General features: G+C 31.9%; 2 protein-coding genes across 3 annotated transcripts; one reads left to right on the top strand and one right to left on the bottom strand.

Annotated features, from left to right (window-relative positions):
- Positions 1-472: 472 nt before the first annotated feature.
- Positions 473-8,174, bottom strand: mRpL45 (mitochondrial ribosomal protein L45). The gene is made up of 7 exons (XM_074137426.1): positions 7,898-8,174; positions 7,736-7,828; positions 7,455-7,667; positions 6,175-6,326; positions 2,491-2,539; positions 2,257-2,406; positions 473-713 (listed from the first exon to the last, which is right to left on the bottom strand). The coding sequence occupies exons 1-7, from the start codon at positions 7,922-7,924 to the stop codon at positions 519-521; spliced, it is 879 nt and encodes a 292-aa protein (XP_073993527.1). The 5' UTR covers positions 7,925-8,174; the 3' UTR covers positions 473-518.
- Positions 8,175-8,361: 187 nt separating this feature from the next.
- On the top strand, positions 8,362-17,064 carry LOC141458861 (retinol dehydrogenase 12-like). 2 transcript variants are annotated; one of them, XM_074137411.1, is made up of 6 exons: positions 8,363-9,026; positions 10,678-10,881; positions 12,040-12,198; positions 15,136-15,258; positions 15,678-15,882; positions 16,806-17,064. In XM_074137411.1, exons 1-6 carry the CDS (start codon positions 8,909-8,911, stop codon positions 16,942-16,944), a joined length of 948 nt encoding a protein of 315 aa, XP_073993512.1. In that variant the 5' UTR covers positions 8,363-8,908; the 3' UTR covers positions 16,945-17,064. The 2 variants fall into 2 exon arrangements, with proteins under 2 accessions (XP_073993521.1, XP_073993512.1); XM_074137420.1 differs by lacking the exon at positions 12,040-12,198 and having other exon boundaries at positions 8,362-9,026.
- Positions 17,065-18,956: the final 1,892 nt, after the last annotated feature.

Genomic DNA, 18,956 nt, shown 5'->3' with positions numbered 1-18,956 from the left:
CTAGCGCTCGGGGTCTGCCTTATTAAAAAAAACAAATATATACATATATACAATAGTATGTATACAATATACATACATAAATGAGGATTTCTTCTTTGACAATCTCTTTTGAATTATGCCCCTTTACGACTTCACACGCCTACCATGTCAGCGTGGTATTCTATTCAGAACTTAAACTTTTATTTTTTTCTTCGCAGAAAAGAGAGGTATCGAAAAAAAAATTACGACATTTTTAAATTGCTATTTGTTAATTTACAATCTAATCCAAGGGCCAGCAGCAGGATTCGTACCCGTGATCTCCGCGTTGGAATCCAATATTCGCTAACCACTCAGCTAATCCCTTCCCTACCCACCAATCATAGCATTGGCCATTATGGATCATAATTAGATTTTTAATTTCTTCATATTCTCTTAACAGAATAAGTGTGACACACTAACTTAAAAGTTACAATTTTAAAGATTAAAAAACACAGTAATTTTAAAGTTTATTTGACAAGGCTAAGTTCATTTGTTCTCATTTATTCAGAGATTATATGTGTTTTTCTACTTGGTTCTTTGGGTGGCATCCAACTAGGAATTATTTTATCATGTATTCTCCACTTTCCATACTTATTGGATAAATGTTTTTCAAAAACTACATATTCTAGGACATCTTTTGGAAGTTGCTCATTTCCATGTATTAAACGACCAAATCTGTCATAAACAGCCAAAATCTGAAAAATAAACAAAGCAGATTGAAAATTATTTAAATTTAGTTTAGGATTAAATAGCAAAAAGTAGCTGAAATAGCGCTTTAGGAGGATCTCTAAAAGAGATTATCGCCAACCTACTTTCAGAAGAGCTCTTATTCTGGGAAAATGTAGCAAAAAAATATAACAATTTTGTAAATTATAGATCTAAATGTAAGCTTAGAGATTACAAAGTTTAATAATGAAAATTTAAAAAAAGAAAAAATTCTCGGTAAGTTATTTTGATTTAAATCAGTTTGTCCCTGAAGAGGGGAGAATGGCTTTAGACTCAGGAGATCCAGGACCTTATTGATATTTTGTTTATAATACTTTAAAGTAAATTAAATACTTAAAGAAAAGAATTTTAGTTTTACACGGTGGGATATAAAAACATGATGCTGGGTAAAATCTGAATCGTTCAGAAACCATAGGTACTATGACGGATAAAATCAACAACATCCAGCGGATCCAAGCACAATTATGTTGGACCTAAGTACTGCTGTCATATTGTAAACTTATGAGAACTTATAACACAGTTAAAGGTTAGAACTTAACAAAGTAAAGTAGAAAACTGTTCACTAACAATCTATAACCCAGGACAGTATGTCACTGAATCACACACTTTTTGGATGTTCATCAAAGATTTTATGTGTACGTTTGCGTTATTTTTGTTTGCCTCAGTTACATGGCCTACAAACTAACTTAACCTTTGCTGAAAGCATTTTAATAAAGCCAAACTGTTCATCCTTAATTATATCTGTGCTAACCAAATGATGATTGACCTAGTTAGCGATCTAGTCCATAGATTATGTAACACTGCTGAGTAAACTTACAGCTTATAGCTGATAGATTATTCGGATATCTTGCTGATTTAGCACCAAATCAGAAGTTTTCCAGGTCTAGGATAAAAGCCAAGAATACTTATTTATAAAGGTAGTTTATTAAACGGCTTTTAACAATCTTTTTCAAGTGTTTACCTAGAAACTTTTTTTATTTAACGACTGAGATTTCCTTAGGAGCTAACTATCATCAGTCAGTTTGCCACATTTTAATTTTCATATTATACACTGACGTAGCGCTAATTTCTCCTAACGCTTTTTTACGCTCTCAACTCGCTCTTGCACACAGCCTATTTTCTCACACCTTTAGCTTTTGTCCACTGAGTGAAGACTAGCTATTGTAGCCACCACGTTGAGAGTCGATGACGTTGGCATTTCTGTGAACTTTAATTCCGATTACATAAATTAAATATCGAAGAAGCCTATGATATTTCTAAGACCTGCTAAATGCAATAACTCAATTAATTAACTCAAATTAGTTTCGATCAAAATACATTATACTCATGTAGTAGAATACGCCACTAGAAACGCTTTAATTAAAAGGGGCTGTTTTATTCAATTAAATAACTATTCCTAGTTAGAAATTAGACAGCTGGGCTCAGTAGACAGCCAGTTCGAAATGGTTATCATCAGCCTTTCAACTTTTGAAAGTAAGTTACTAGGTAATTTGAACAATGAAGCTTATGTACCTGCTGTGTATGAAACCTGACAGTAATTTGACTAAAAATATTTTCTTTGGTAATAACATCCAGACATCTCACATGAACTACTTTCGGTGGCTGAATTGATTCTAGGAAACGCCAGTTTATAGTTTTGTCACCAATATTATGGACTACCTCCTAGAAAAAGCAAATTTATGACTACAAAATAAACTTGCAATTTATAAAAATAATTATTTTATTTTATTTTTTTGGGAGACTTACAGGATAAGCTCTTTCAGTTACGAACTGTGGCAATTTTTCTCTGTCTTTGCTGAAAAAAATGGATACAAACATAATTAAACATTTATACTTATGACTTATCTTCAAAAGTGACATCTAGATGTGGAGACCAGAAGAGGTGAGGCATATTAAGTCGACGAATCATGAACGCTTAAAGTATAAGGAAAACGTTGTAAGAGTTCTCTGAATTTGGTTATTTCCCTTTCTTCTTAGTAATCAAAATGACCAACTCGAATAACTAGGTTACTGAAATTGAAAACTAAAAACCTGTCAAAGGTAAATTAATATCCAAATAAATCTTTGGGTTTTACTTTAAATATAAACTTGATTTTAAAAACAAAAACGGCATTAAAAGTAAATAATCTACTTAAGATTGGAATATGATATAACCAATTCTATTTTCATCTTTAATTTGAAAAGTACTGTTTACTCTAAAAGCCTATCTACGTTTGTAAATAAAGATGCCCAAGTAAAATGAAAAATAATATATTTCGTTCACTAATTTTCTAATATACATCTTGATTACTAATTTTTATAAATTGAAACTTCTTCAATAAATTATTAACTAAAAGGGCATAACTAACCGCATTTCGAAAAAATAATTTTGACAATGTTTTCATTTTCTACAACATACATACACTGGGCCAAAAAAGTCTGTGAACACTAACCTAAATTTTATTACTTTTATTACTATCTTATTAGAAACTTCTTTTATTTTCAAATGAAATATACTATTCGATAGAGAGAAACCAGAGTTTTTCATTTTATATTCAATCTTTTATTTTTGTTCAGCAGGAATATCACAATTAAATGTTTAACAAAACAACACCCCAAACGAATGCAAAAAAAGTCTGTGAACAGCTGTATAAATATGTACAAACATTAAGATAACAAACAGAAAAACGATTGAATAAAGTTTGAAAGTTCTCTATTGTATTGTAGAAACCACTACAGTCAGTTCTGTGAATAAATAATCTAATTAGTACATATTTAACCACTAATATGGAAGTTCCCAGACCAATTCGAGAACTTATTGTGACGTTGTGAAATGAAAGAAAAAGTATTCGAGAAATAGGGAAGATAGTTCAAAAAAACCCTTTAACGGTGCATAATATAATTAAAAAGTACGGAAATGTGATTAGTAGGCCACGCAGTGGACGGCCACCAAAACTTAATTCCTTTCATAAACGGCAAATTCTGAAGTCTGTTCGAGAAGAACCCAGGACAAGCGCTCAAAAAATCAGTCAAGAATTATCAAGTGGTTATGTGTAAGCGTAACACCACAGACAATTAGAAATAAATTACATGAATACGATTATTGCGGTCGAGTCCCGAGGAAAAAACCTTTAATCAATAAGATAAATCGTAACCGCCGATTGGATTTCGCGAAAGAATATGTTTCTAAGCCTTCTAGTTTCTGGGAAACCGTAATCTTTTCAGATGAGTCGAAATTCAATGTATGTGGGTCTGATTGACGACAAAAAGTGTGGCGAAAAAGAAATGAAGCTATGAAAATGAAAAATATGAAGCCTACTTTTAAGCATGGGGGAGGCAACATTCTGGTGTGGGGTGCATGAGTGCTAAAGGAGTGGGCAAGTTAGATCTAATTAATGGTATGATGGACCAATATGTGTATGTGGATATATTAAGACGCAATTTAAACGAAAATTCAAAAAAATTAGGGTTGGAGGGAACGTTTGTCTTCCAACAAGACAATGACCCGAAACATACCGCACTAAAAACTCGGGAATGGCTTTTAAATAATACACTCTGGCGCCTAAACACCCCTCCACAATTGCCAGACCTTAACCCAATAGAACATTTGTGGGATGAAATCAGCCGCCAAATAAATAAACGAGGAATAAGAAACCGTGAACAACTAAAAAACGCTATTTTAGAAGAGTGGGATAAAATTCCAACATTGACGACCACAAAATTATTAGGATCGATGAAAGCTCGCTTGTTGGAAGTGATTAGGAACATAGGAGGTCCTACAAGTTTTTAAAATTTATAATTCACGTACAATGTGTAAGATTGATTTATTTCTGCAAAGTGTTCACAGACTTTTTTTGCATTCGTTTGGGGTGTTGTTTTGTTAAACATTTAATTGTGATATTCCTGCTGAACAAAAATAAAAGATTGAATATAAAATGAAAACTCTGGTTTCTCTCTATCGAATAGTATATCTCATTTGAAAATAAAAGAAGTTTCTAATAAGATAATAATAAAAGTAATAAAATTTAGGTTAGTGTTCACAGACTTTTTTGGCCCAGTGTATATGAAATATTAGAACCGGTTAACCTCGTTTAACCTCAGTTAACCTCGTTTTAAAGTCTTTCAGCCATTTCGAAAAAATTTATGAAATTAAAATTTGTATATAATTTTCCCCATTTGTCCCTAAGACAACTAAAGGCGCTAAGTACTTCAACATTCGCTTTTGTAAAATGTTTTTATGAATTTTTGAAGATGATTTTAAAAACTGGAACATTGTCTTTTTGGATACTGAAAATCTTTTGTTAATTTGGAAATCTTGTAAAAATTGATACGATCTATGTAAATTTACTGCATTAAATTTTCATTTATAACTTTTAGAATTAGGTAGATGTCACAGACCAATTTACTAGCTAACTAATTTATTTTTTTCTTTTAATATTATTTTTATTCATTTAACAATAGCACACCCACATTCATTTAAATTAGATTAGATTAAAATTAGAACTTTTAATGAACAGATTTAATGAAACGCTATTAAATATTAAAAATAATCATTATTGAAGCTTAAAAAAATATGTTTTTTAGAAAATTCAAACACTAACATATACAAAAAAAAAAAAAAAAAATTAACGTTATTTAAAGAGGAGGTTATTGGTGCCCGGAGCTTTTTTTTAGAAAATTGATGGCCTGAGGACAGTGTAATTTAATTGCAGACAACATTGTCTTTCTCCAGACAGTGATACATCTTCTACAGCCAACTAGCTAATTAGGTGTCGTGGTCGGAGGCGACTTATAAAAATACTTCACTATTAAATTCTCATACTTACCATTTAATAATATCAATTGACTAGAGGCCGGGAAATGATCCCAATACCACCACATCTTAGCTTTGCGGACCTTGCCTCTAACCTCTCGGCAACCGTGGCACTTTGTTATTAAGCAATTTTATTGAAAGAGGTGAAAGAAAGTAAAATTACTTTCTAATAAGATGAGAAACAGAAATTTAATTGCGATAACAGTTCACTTCCTAAGAGCGGAATATTAAAGAATTTATGAAAACTCCATTTAGCCTTTTTTTACAAAATTGGTCTCGGAATTTATTCGATTTGTATAAAAAAAGTTGCAAAAAAAATTGTTTTGATTTGTTGCAAAAAAAGGTAGTTATAAACGAGGGTATGCCTTATATTTTAAAGAAAATTTGAGAATTGAAAGATGAAAAAAATTATCTGTTGGGTGCATTTCAACATTAGCGTTTTTTTTTTGCCCCGGCAATCCAAAAATTATAACAGCCAAACACACAAATAATTCTTTAGATATTATAACAGCGTCAATAGAACAGAATTTTTTAGAGGATTCTAATTCTTTCCTCGTTATTTTACTAAAATAATGTTTAGTTCTTTTCAGCTGTAAAACAAAAATTGAACCGGATTATAAAATTTTTAAAATAAATACTTAATCATAGCGAGGTGGGCAGCAATATATATATCTTGTGCTTCCTTTAAAAAGTCGTCAAATTCAAACTCATCTTCAAAACTTCTAATCTTTCTTAATGCCATCATAGATTTACTTTTTTTTTCAATGTATTCTAGTTTCTGTTTAGCTCCCTGAAATCAAATTCGAAACAATTTGCAATTATAATTACTCTACAAAGCATAAATTCATTGAAAAATGAAAAATCGTAATAATCAAACAGAAGAATTACGTATTGAGCGTATCAATCGAACATAAATCTGTGGGAGCAAAATGTATGAAAGGGAAGTGCTTACAGCTCAGACTGCTGCCCATATACTAAGTAACCGATAAGATTGCTGACAGTTATTCAAAGTTAAGTAAGCTTATTGCGTTGTTTCTGTAATTTACAAGTACTGTTGTAAAATAACGACTATGACACATAAGAGCAATCTCATAAAAGTTACATATTTTCTAGTACTACCTCAAATTCGCGGTACAAATTAAATTGGAAAGTACTTAAAAAATTATAGCTACTGAAATAAATTGCTATGAACAAGTATCTCATACTACTGCGTTAGTTTTTAATGCAACTAAAGTAAATAAACGATTCTTTAAAGTACAATTTTCATTACCAATTCAGATAAGAATAGAATGTGAATACACTCGGTAAAAAATTCACAGATTTAGTGATCTAGCTTATTATTTTTCTACGGGGTAATGAATAATAAATTTATGACAGGATTAATATTATTTATTTACTGATCTTAATTTTTTTACATACATCAATTAAAAAAAGAACTAAACTAACTATAAAAAAAGGCAGCCTCCAAAGGACCTCTTAAGCTAAAATATTCATGAACAAATAAATATCATTTATGTAGGATGAAAAAATAATTGCCATTTCAGTCGAGTAAAATTTATTTTGCCGAGCTTTCGACCTAGGGACTAGGTCATCTTCAGGGCTAGTTTACAAAGTAATATTTTTACATTACAAGGTTGGTGTGTCTTCTGTCTTGTCTGTCCACACTCAGCCCATGAACAGACAAGACACCAACCTTGTAATGTAAAAATATTACTTTGTAAACTAGCCCTGAAGATGACCTAGTCCCTAGGTCGAAAGCTCGGCAAAATAAATTTTACTCGACTGAAATGGCAATTATTTTTTCATCCTATTGGAGCTATGAATCAGTCACCAAAAGAATGAACAATCATTTATGTATTGATAACTCACACAGTCTTAAGAGTTCACTTCTTCTACTCAACAAGATTAAGGAAATTACCTGTTTTGTAATACTAGACACTTTTCCATCTCCTTCAGGAGGGACGTAAGGTTCAAAAACAGTTCCAGTAGAACTTATATACACTGGTCGTTCCGTCCAAGGCCTTTGAGGTAAGATTCCTCTTTCCTTCATCTTAGACCTTATTTTTTCCCTACTTAATTCTTCTGTAGTTTTATTTAACTCTTCAAAATTAGGTAATTCAACCTTAATGAACTGAATAGAAAAGATTAAAAATTAAGGTAATGCAACTGTAAGTTATCTTTTATCTTTAAATTCTTTACTTTTTGTCCGCGAAGTTTTTTGAATTTTGGGTTCCAATGTTTAGCAGTTCTACTCCGAATTTGTATGTTGTTTACAATAACAGGAGGAAGCACCTTAAAACCAAATACATAATTGTGACAAGAGTTGACAAAAAAATTTATAAGCTGAAAGAATAAAAGTACCTTTGAAATTCCTCTTAGACTTAACATTTTGAATCTAATCAATGTAGATTAAAATTAATAAATTAAGAAATACGTTCCAAGACTTAAGGATGTTAGATAACTCCAATATAACTGTCTCAGTAGGATTCAGTGTACCAGTTAACTAGAACTTGAACTGTAGTTTTTGAAAACCATACAACAATCTTTTAGGTGGCAAAAACTGTTTTCATTATCTAACGTGCTGTCTGCAAGTATGGTTCACGGTATTATTATTAAGTACTCAGAGGGAGGTTTCATAACCTCATAATTGTGATCCTGAGCAAGCACACAACGAATAATCTTCTAAAATAAAATAAAGGGAATCGAGAAAAAAATCTTAAATTAACGTCATAATTTCGAGCAAAAAGTAAATTCTGTAATAAATAAATAGGAAATAAATAGATAAAACTTTCATTGGATTACTGATCAGATCGCAGTTATTAAATCTCATACTTTTAAAAATAGTAGGCCTGATCAGTAGTTGTACGAACATTCCTGGCTTTAAACGACAATGGTTTACATAATACTAATGAGTTTTCTTATCATAAACATTGAATGTTTTTTCAACTTTTTAATGTCTTTTTCAGAAATGTCAATATTAATTGCGGAACTCATGGATTGTTGAGTAGATAAAGGTCATTTTTGATTGTTCGTCAGTAGGAGGTAATTTAATGGGAACTCAGTCTGGTTGGAATTTTTCATTTATCATATTTGAAAATTAAAGTACATTCCACTTAGTATTCTGAAGTAGAAAACTTAAGCTTTTCTAAAAAGTACTTTGGGCTGAAGTTTTATAAATAATTTTTATTTAATGATATAAAATAGAAGTTCTGGATAAGATTTACCTCCTTTGCCCCCACTTGGATGTAGAATTAGGTATTTAGTTATTTCAGCTAGGCTTTTAGAAAGTGCAATTAACCTGGCCACTCGGAGATCTATGTATAAGTAGAACAGATCTGTACAAGTATTAGATTCTTTAAATTCCTTATTAAAATGGGTTTTAATGCATCGAAAGTGATTACCAACAAACGTTTAGATGGAAAAACTGCTCTAATAACGGGGTCGAACACTGGAATAGGAAAAGCAACTGCAAAAGAACTTTACCGTTTAGGTGAGGAACAAATTTTCTTTTTTTCTTATGCTTAATTGGGAACTAGGAAATAGAGAAATCAGTATGTGTAATCTCAAATTTCAAACTTCAGTGTATTGGAAACAAAACTGCCTTACTTATAGGGTAACTTCAAAAGAGCTCTGTATTCACATTCTATATCTACAAACCCATGTCATCTAGTAAAAATTGGTGTCATTACCTAATTACTTTATTAGAGTGGTTACAAATTTAAAGGTTACTTAAACCTCTGATCTCTTATTGATCACTCAGTATTTGAATAAAAATTATCACAGGAAATTTTTTTCTTTAGTGCTGACCATCTTCTATAACTTCATTTATGACCTTTTTTTATAATTCTATCATTTCTGCACCCTTGGAATTTCTTCTAAATACTAGGTTCTTTAAGATAAGTCAATGCCTTAAATTATTTTTCCCGAAATTTCTAATAAAAAAGATATATTAATGTATATTTACAAGAATTTATGTTAGTATCTGTAAAAAAAATTGTTCGAGACACTTATGAAAAAACAAAAATTTTTTGCGATAATATCTCCTTTAATCTCAAAGTTTCAAAGGTTTCATAGCGCAACCGCTCGATTTCGAACAGCAGGTGAGACGCCGTGTCCTCCCCTCCTCTTTCTGACACAATCTGCACAACGGTTCCGAGCTAATAAGCCTCACCTTGCGCAGATGCTTCCTGAACCTACCATGCTCCGTGAATAGGCCTGTAATCACAGAAATCTGATTTCTGCCCAAGCCCAGCGTTTCTTCGGTTCTTTGTTTACATATCCAATGCACCATATTCTTACTGTGTTTGACCCCAGTACACCTCACCCAGTTCTTTTCATGCTCTCTCCAGGTCCAATCTCAGAGAACCGCACGAATTGTACCCTCGGTGATTCGCCTGAGACAGGTTCAGGACCAATGAAAGGCGTATTAATTAATCCCCACATGAACCGGCACCCATTCCAGCCGAACTTTATTGTGCTGAGCCAGTTGTTCTAGGGCCTTTTTACATTCTCAAACCAGGGAAGGGAAGAGGTAGTTCTGGAGGAAGTAAGGGCCTTCAGTACAGCTTCGCTGTCCGAAAAGTTGCGAATCTCCTTATTTCTAAGATTCATTTACAGGTTTTCCTCAGCACAAGTTTTTATAGCAAAGACTTCGGTCTGGAAGACGGTGGCATATCTCCCAAGAGCTCTCTCAATGAATACCTTAGGTTTAATCCCTTATACTCCAACCATAGTCCCACAGGCCATCTTGGAGCCATCAGTGAATCATATGCCTCCCTCCCTTCCGGCGCTATTCTGTCCAGTTCACCCTCCATTCAGTCCTCGATCTGATGAACACCTGAAATGGAGCCTCGAAACTGTGACTGGGATAGTACATATACCACAACTCAAAAAAAAAAAAAAAGAAGCATTTTATCATTTATTCTATTTATATTGTATAAATACATAGTGACCGGTTACAGATTGGTTTCTTTGTTTAGTTATTTCACAACGCAAATGCTAAAATGGAATAAAATAATTTATTTTACACCTATTAGGTTGTGAGGGTGATTATATTTTATAAATAATCTTTTTGTTACTTTTTCTCAGAAATTCAAACGATTTGAGATAATTCAAAAGTTTTATCTGTATATTTTTTCAAGGGGCAAGAGTAATTTTAGCCTGTAGGGATATTAAGAGAGCAGAAGATGCCTTATTGCAAATACAGAATGAAGTTCGAAATGAAGATAAAGTGGGCGAATTAGTCATTAAACATTTAAATTTATCCTCATTTTCTTCGGTGAGGAAATGTGCAGAAGAAATAAATTTAAAAGAAGAAAATCTTCACTTCTTAATAAATAATGCAGGTAAGTTTCAAAAAGTTGTAAAAACTGTTTTTATTAAACATAGCTTATGTTACTTTTCGATGCTCATCCAATGTTTTATAAATAACTTGATGCAAATTAAGGTCAATCATTGAAATAAAAGAGCGATTAATAAAAACTATTTAAAATGACATTTTAAGAGAGCGAGTGGAATTCGAATTGTCTGGCTGTTTCGATGAATATCTCTTCATTATAGTCTGGGGATTTGTGAACTAACACTTCAATTTTTGTGTCATATACATATTATGGAAATTTTTAACAGACAATCAGGATAGCCTCCTGCGGAAAAATAATGTTTATTACTATTTTATCATAAAACTATTACACTTTAATGGTGGAGGTAATTATGAAACTTGGATCTATATAAAATTTTAGTTAATTATAAAGGAAAGTCACTTCATCAAAAGCAGTGTGCGATAAATTTCTTTCTGAATTAGTTTATTATTTACTATTTGCACTCGTTCCAAAGTCATTTAAACAAGCAATAGAATCTGTGCAACGTCGGACCTAGGACGAATTAAATTTCTAGTTACGGTTGCTCTTCCAGTTTTCCTACTCAAGGCAATTTTGGAAAATATTTGAGCTCCTTTGTTCAATGTAGAAGTATTTTTCACTCAGGGCCAAAATAATTTCATATACAAATTTTCTTAACTTTTTGTTTTTGTTTTGTTTAAAATTGAAAGTAAATTAAGATGATTGACATGATACAGAATTCAATATAAAATACAAGTAAGGGCCTGTTCTTCACAAGCCATTTCTTGATGATAATGTTATGCTATACTGTATTACTTTCATGTTTCAATGTAACGCTATACATAACAAGTAAACTAATTTGATTCGGTTAACTCTTCTATATATTTTTTTTTTAAATTTACGTTGAGTTTTGTAGCAACAGTTGTTTTGATTAGCAGTTAATCAGGTGCCATTTATCACTTTTGTAGTATAAATGAGCAGTAAACTAAAAATGTCAGCATCAACTGAAATGATCTTAATTTTAGTAGTAGTTACAAATTCTCGTTTTTTCAGAAATTTCTTTACGTTATTATATATGAGATATTTAAACTTCTTTTAAAGCTTAAATTTTAATGCTTAAGTATCAATAACAAGTTTAGTCAGTACTTCTCATTTTATTTGTCTCAGGAGTGATGGTGTGCCCTGAGGGTAAAACTGAAGATGGTTTTGAAACTCATTTTGGCGTTAATCATTTAGGACATTTCTTACTTACATGCCTTTTATTGCCAAAAATAATTAATTCAGCTCCGGCTAGAATTATCAATGTGTCTTCTGATGCTCATAAATGTAAGTTTAATGTATAATATATATATGTTCTTAATTAAAAGTATAGGGCATAAGCCTCTCCCAATCTGCACCATGCCTGTATGTCTATTGCTTGAAATTTTCAATGTCGTCTTGCCATCTAGAGCTTGGTCTTCCTCTACTACTTGTCATGAAGATTGGATACCAATCTGTCGTCCTCTTGGCCCATCTAGTTGAATCCATCCTGGCTATGCAGCCAGCCCATTGCCACTTTATATCTGTCACAGTTATAAGTACATCGCGAGCTCTTGACATCTTCCATGGTTCTACTTTTTTAACTTTTTCTTTTTTTCTGAGGAACAGCATACTATGTCCATGCGTAGTTTGTAACCTCATCGCTATGGTTTTATTTAGTTGCCAGGTTTGGCACTCATAAGTCAGTGATGGAGTGATACAAGTATCCAAAATCTTAGTTTTCAGCGGAATGGACTTATCTTTTGAAAATATATTTATATGACTAAAATTATGACCAAGCGATCTTAATCCTCCGGTTTATTTCTTGAATTTGTCTTCCTTCAAAAGAAATCATTTGCCCCAGGTAGACAGTTTGTTCCACTCAATTTAACTTCTCATTTCCAAGACGAATCACATCTTTCTCACTATTTTTACAGTTTTATCAAGATTGACCCCCAGACCTTCCTCCTTAACCGCTTCATTTAATTCTTTTAATTCAGTTCAGAATTTAGCAACGAGAACTACGACAACCGCAAAACGAAGGTTGCTTAGTGTTTCTCATTAATATGCAGTCCTTTCCTGCCAATCTAACTTCCTAAATACTTTTTCTAGAATGCAATTAAAGAGATCAGGGGACAATGAATCACCTTGACGCACTTCTTTTTTCAGCGGATGTGACCGGATAAGTTCGGATGTGTAGAGAATTATTCTTGCGCAACTATTCCCATAACAGAATCTTAGAACTTTTACAGTCCTCTTGCTAACTCCGAGACGTTGTAAGCTGTTAAACAGGAATTTATGGTCTATCATATCAAAAGCTTTGCTATAGTCCATTAATGAGGTTAATGAGGCATGAGGTTGTCAATTGTGGAAAAACCTTTTCGAAAACCAGCTTGATCTATGGATTGATTTTCATTTAGTATAAGTTTAAGCCGGGTCTGAATTGTCTTTGAAAATAATTTTGCAAAATCTAGTATTAAACTTATTGGTCGGTAATTACTCAAAACTGAGGGTAAACTTTTTTATGCAACAGAATTATTTCTAATTTTAGCCATTGACTAGAAACCCGACATGTTCCCTCCCACTATTTTATTAAAATGTTCAGTGAGAGACGGTCCCTGGTTTTCGAATGTAATTTTTTATTGTTCAGCAGTGATTCCGTCTCTGGCATTTTTTCATTTCTTAGCTCCTGTATCAGGGCAGTGATTTCATTTGGCATGGATTCCGCAAACTCTTCTGCATTACCTTTTTAATTTGGACTATTACTTGATGTTGTAATTGAATATAAAAAACAGTCGTCGCACCAATAATAACCATCCTACTGGTAATCACTTCTCCTTTTTTGTTAATCAATTTTGTGACCCAGCTCTTCCCTGGTGCAATGGATTTTCTAGCTTTTCTAGTATAGTAGTAGCTATCTATTAGAACTTCTATAATAGTTCTGATTTGTTTTTCTAAGTTGTTATACATACTTTGAACATCTTTAGATTATAAATGTTTCACTTGCAAATAGCTCCATATTTAGTCTTATACATCTACATTTTTATTTACTACTGCCCTTTTTTTCTTGATGGGGCGATGTGGAATTTTTTTAATAGACTTCAATATTCTAATTAAATATTTAAAAAATAACAAATCTCTTCTTCTCCAACCTTCTTAGACTAATCAAATTATGCCTCGAATCTTTTACGTGTACAAAATTCTCTAAAGTGCATTTTATTTCTACACTCCCGACTTTACTCAAAACTTTTATATTGTAAGAAAACTGATGCCTCCTTCATCTTTCCCTGACCTAATCCTTTAAATACCATTTTGCATTCATTGACGTCTTGTCCTTTCTTATGACACTTCAAAAATTCCACGTGCTTTTTTTCATATTTAGATTTATTAAGCATATTTTTACCATCTTTAGCTTAATATCCTAGCTTACGATACAGCCTACAATTAAATTTGAATTCCTTGTACTTCACATTGGAAGCCACAGTTTCTGTTTTTTTTTGCTTGTCTCGAAATCTTCTTTCTTTCCTTAGAAGCAGATAACTTCGTTGCCGCTTGGCTCTGCACCAGCGACTTTCAGCTGCATCATCAAACTTTAGACAATGACTCTTTAAAGGCTGCTCTTCTTTTAATTTTAGAAATAAAATTTCTTTTATCATCAAAAGCTGTGAAAAATTGATGGTAATGTGTCAAACATTTTTTTTTCGGAGCCCTTTTGTATCCTTCAAGTATAAGAAATAATTTTCTGAGAAATTTTTTACAATTTGTAACTTGCGCTTGGAACACAAATTTATAATGTGTCAAATGCCAATTAGTTTCTTCCTTCCGGAAACTTTTATTAAGTTCTTCACAGTAAATGCATTCCAAAACGCCATACTCTAACTCAAAATTTCCAGTCACAGAAATCAACATCAGAACTTAAGGGAAAAATGCTACATCTAAATTCCATTGCACTTTTCTACATACTTGGCCCCATAACATTTTGAAAATGTACTAATAAAAATGACTTTTTTTTTCTAATCACAAAATATTTTTTTAAAAAATTCAATGCAGACAAGATAGCTTTTTTTCATCATAAAAAACAATTATAATTATCCGTTATCAATGTACATGGGTGCCATATAATGTCAACGTTCAAAGAAGTTTGTGGTCAAATATTAATTGAATTGTTAAAGGGATTTTTTTTTTTGCTTGATATTATTTTCGTGTAATATGTAATTGTTTTCATTTTTATGCGTACAAATAAAGTTGGCGTAATGCATTGGGATGATCTAAACTATGAGAAAAAAAGATACAGTGCTATCGGAGCATACGCTCAAAGTAAACTGGCTAATGTTTTGTTCACAATGGAACTCGCTGAGAAGCTGAAAGGTAAGCAATGTTCGAAGTTGATTCTTTATTAATATTGGACAAAGCTGGGATGTATTGTGGTAGTGGGTTTGATTTTCTATCTTGTACTTTATTTTAAGTGTTAATACATTTGATGTATTTGTAGTAAGTATATTTAATATCCCCCTCGTCCATGACATTGATTCATTAATTCATTACTTGAAACTTAATACAATTCTTTATTTTTAAAGAAATATTTTTCTGGTTTTGAGTTTCATCCGACAATAAAAAGTGTATTAGTTTTTTTTGCCTATTGAAGTAAATATAAACCTACTTATTTATTATTACAATAGCCATTTTTATTACTAAATTTCTATAAAAAAAAATTTGGCTAGATGTTTGGCTCATTTCAAGTATTTGTTGAGTGCTTTCTTAAGCATAGACTTTTTTTTTTTTTTTAGCTAAAAGTGTGGCGGTGTATTCAATTCATCCCGGTATAGTAAGAACTGACCTGGGACGATATGTTGATAAAACTTTTTTCTGGGGAGCTCATTGGATTACATCACTCGTGTTTATGCCATTTTATAAAACACCAGATGAAGGGGCTTTAACCATATTACACTGTGCTCTTAAGGAAAGTGATGAATTTTCAGGTTGCTATTTCAGGTAAAATAAAAATAATATATGTTTACATTTGGTAATAAAAATATTAGGAAGAGATTAGCTAAATGGTCAATGGACTTCCGGGATCGAGTCCATTGGCTGCATATTACTTTTCTATGAGCCTCTACAGCTCACATTTGAGTATATTGAATTGTTTCCGAGTACCCAGTTGATGTGATTCCAAAAAAAAAAACCTAAATCTAGTGTGAAACTTACTAGATCACAACTACAGACCAAACTTTACTACAATTCTCAAGGTTACTTTATACATTTCCTTTAAATATCAGCGATTGTAAAACTGTAAGATAATGGCTCTTTCCTCATCATTACCTAAATTCCTAATACGAATTTCCATAGAAAAAATGATTAAAATAAAAGTAATGGATGTAGATGCATGTAATGTATATTTGATGTTCAAAGAAAATCTCAAAAAAAGTAAAAAGTCATTGAATAAATTTAAAATTTTGATATTCACAATAAATATCAAATATCGGTTATCGCACCTAGTTTTTGGGAAAAACCCCTTGAAATCACAAGGTTGAGCATGGGGTTAACAATTCTACCCCAGGAAAGATCATATTGTTTAGAAACTACCAAAGAATAACCGGTGAAAGGGAGGAAAGGCAAAGGATAATGGAAGAGGCCTTGGTCCTTTTAAGTACCGACGAACCATTGAAGAAGAAGTTGATATTCAGGAACTGTGATGAAACCTAAACATAGTATAAAGTTCAAGCTTCCTTCTTTGTTGAGTATTTAGATCTAACATACTCTCACTCATATATCATTTACTTAAAAAACACATTTTTTTACTGAGGGTAATAATTTGACACGAGCGCTATTCTCCCCCTTTCTGCAGTAAGTGAAAGAAATAATTTATATTTTTGTAAATTCCATAAACTTTTCTATTAATTAAAATTGTATTTCAGTGACTGTAGATTACAAGAAGACAAAGAATCCTTAGATAGAAAATATGGAGATGCAGCTACAAAACTTTGGACTCTTAGCTCAGACCTTGTGAATTATGATTTTGACTTTAAAAAAATAGAAAAAGAGCGAATTAAATAACGTTCTGAGAGTCAAAAATTTAGGTTGAACTTATTTGATTTTATATAATAACAAATGTTAAGGGGACAAGTAAATAAATAATAAATAAAGCCTTTATTCCAAAAAATTACAAAAATACAACTTTACACAAAAAAACATTCTTTCTTTCTTTTTCTATTTTTATTCTTTATAGATAACTACTGAAATTAAATTAGATTAATTAATTAATTTAAAATTAAGGAGACAAATAAATATTTTTAATTGTAACTACTTTATTAATTTTAGATTATTGGCATTTATAACATTATAAGGCATCATGTACATTTTAAGTTCTCAGATTTTAGCAGTTCGATGTTATTTAATTACAATCATTAATTTTAATAAAATTCTTAATGACTTGTAAATAAATTATTTTTTTGTATTGTAAATAAAATAAAATATGTTTTGTATTTACATCTTACTAGGCCACACTTTTTTTTTTTTTTTTTTTTTTTTTTTTTTAAAGAATATTGTCTTATATAATCAAGAGAACGGATTTAGCTAATTGGATAGTGCACTGGACTCCCAGGCGGAAATTCCAGGTACGAGATTACGTTGTCTGCCCTCACACTTATACTTTCAAGGAGTCTCTTACAGCTCACTGATTGCTGTCTTGTGATGGCCCCAGCTGATGATGCGCTGTAATAACGAAATTAAATTATATTGGAGCTAATGACCGTAGCAGTCGATGCACCAAATGATAATACACAGTTAAAATACTAATTGTCGATTAAATTAATGTTTATGGAATATATATTTTTTCATATCGTAAGGTAACCACAAGTATGATAATGAAAGAAGAGGAGTTGAATGAGCGATAGGAAGTTTACAAAGTGAGCATTCAAATTTTACATGTAGGTGTAACTGGCGGTGAAGAGATTTAAAATTTTCTCGAAGGAAGGTTCTCCCCAATTAGTTGTTCTTAACAGCTACCATCTACCTCCGGAGCTTGAAGTGTGTTTTCCTCCACAATGGAAATTTACTTGGTTCAGTCCCGATAAGCTATTCAGTTCGTTTGAGAAAAGAATATGAAGACATAAAGAGAGTCATTGATTTGTTGTAATATCACGTGCACCAATGGATCATTTGAGTTGATCTCAAAATGGTCTGCTTTCTTCTTGCCCAGCAACGCGAATATTCCTACTATCCCTGCTTTTTGTGTATGTGGGAGAGCAGAGCTCGTGAGAAGCATTGAGTGCAGTCGAATTGGGCACAAAGATCTGACCTGAAACTGGTGATCCAAACATTCTGTATCAGCCACTTGTCGACAGAAAGAACATTATGTTTTTCTTGGAAATACAAGAGCACAGAATTATGCCGAAATTGTCCAGCAACTCTTAGAGAGCTTGAAACTGCAAGGTTGAAACATGAACATCAAATTGCATTTTTTACATAGCATGTTGCTAACTTCCCGGAGAATCTTGGTACAGGCAGTGATGAGCAGGGTGAGCGATTCCACCAAGATTTGAAGGTCATGGAGGCACGGTATCAAGGTAGATGAGATGTAAATATGATGGCTGACTATTGTTGGCGCATCAAGCGAGAATGTCCAGAGATTAAACACTCCAGAAAAAGCTACATACAAGCGACACCTTAGTGTGTATAAAATATGTAAGTATATACCTTTCGATAAAAAACATCTATTTTTATGAACACAATTTAACTTGTAGTAACTATTTTAGCCTTTGTATGAATAAAATCTTTGTAAACAATATATTTGGTAAGTTTTTACTTTATTTTCCTTTATATGCATGTATGACTTTTGACGGTATTCTGTAGATTAAAAAGTTGAAGTGATAAACAAAAACTGCGATTATTTTTGGATCCAGAGGCCAAAAGTTAGTTAAAAACAAGATAGACAAACAGATTTAAGGCAACGAAAGTGCTATTGCCCAGTGTATACTGTATAATATAATTTATTGGAGTTAATTTTTAGTCTGCAGAAAATCTTATACAACTTAAAAGCATAATCGATTTATCTCGATCGATATAAC

The sequence above is a fragment of the Rhodnius prolixus genome, unplaced genomic scaffold, assembly GCF_049639745.1.
Source record: "Rhodnius prolixus isolate KJV_2025 unplaced genomic scaffold, Rpr scaffold_1, whole genome shotgun sequence".
NCBI lineage: Eukaryota > Metazoa > Arthropoda > Insecta > Hemiptera > Reduviidae > Rhodnius > Rhodnius prolixus.
The sequence above is the reverse complement of the archived record's forward strand: the minus strand, read 5'-3'. Positions and strand labels throughout refer to the sequence as shown.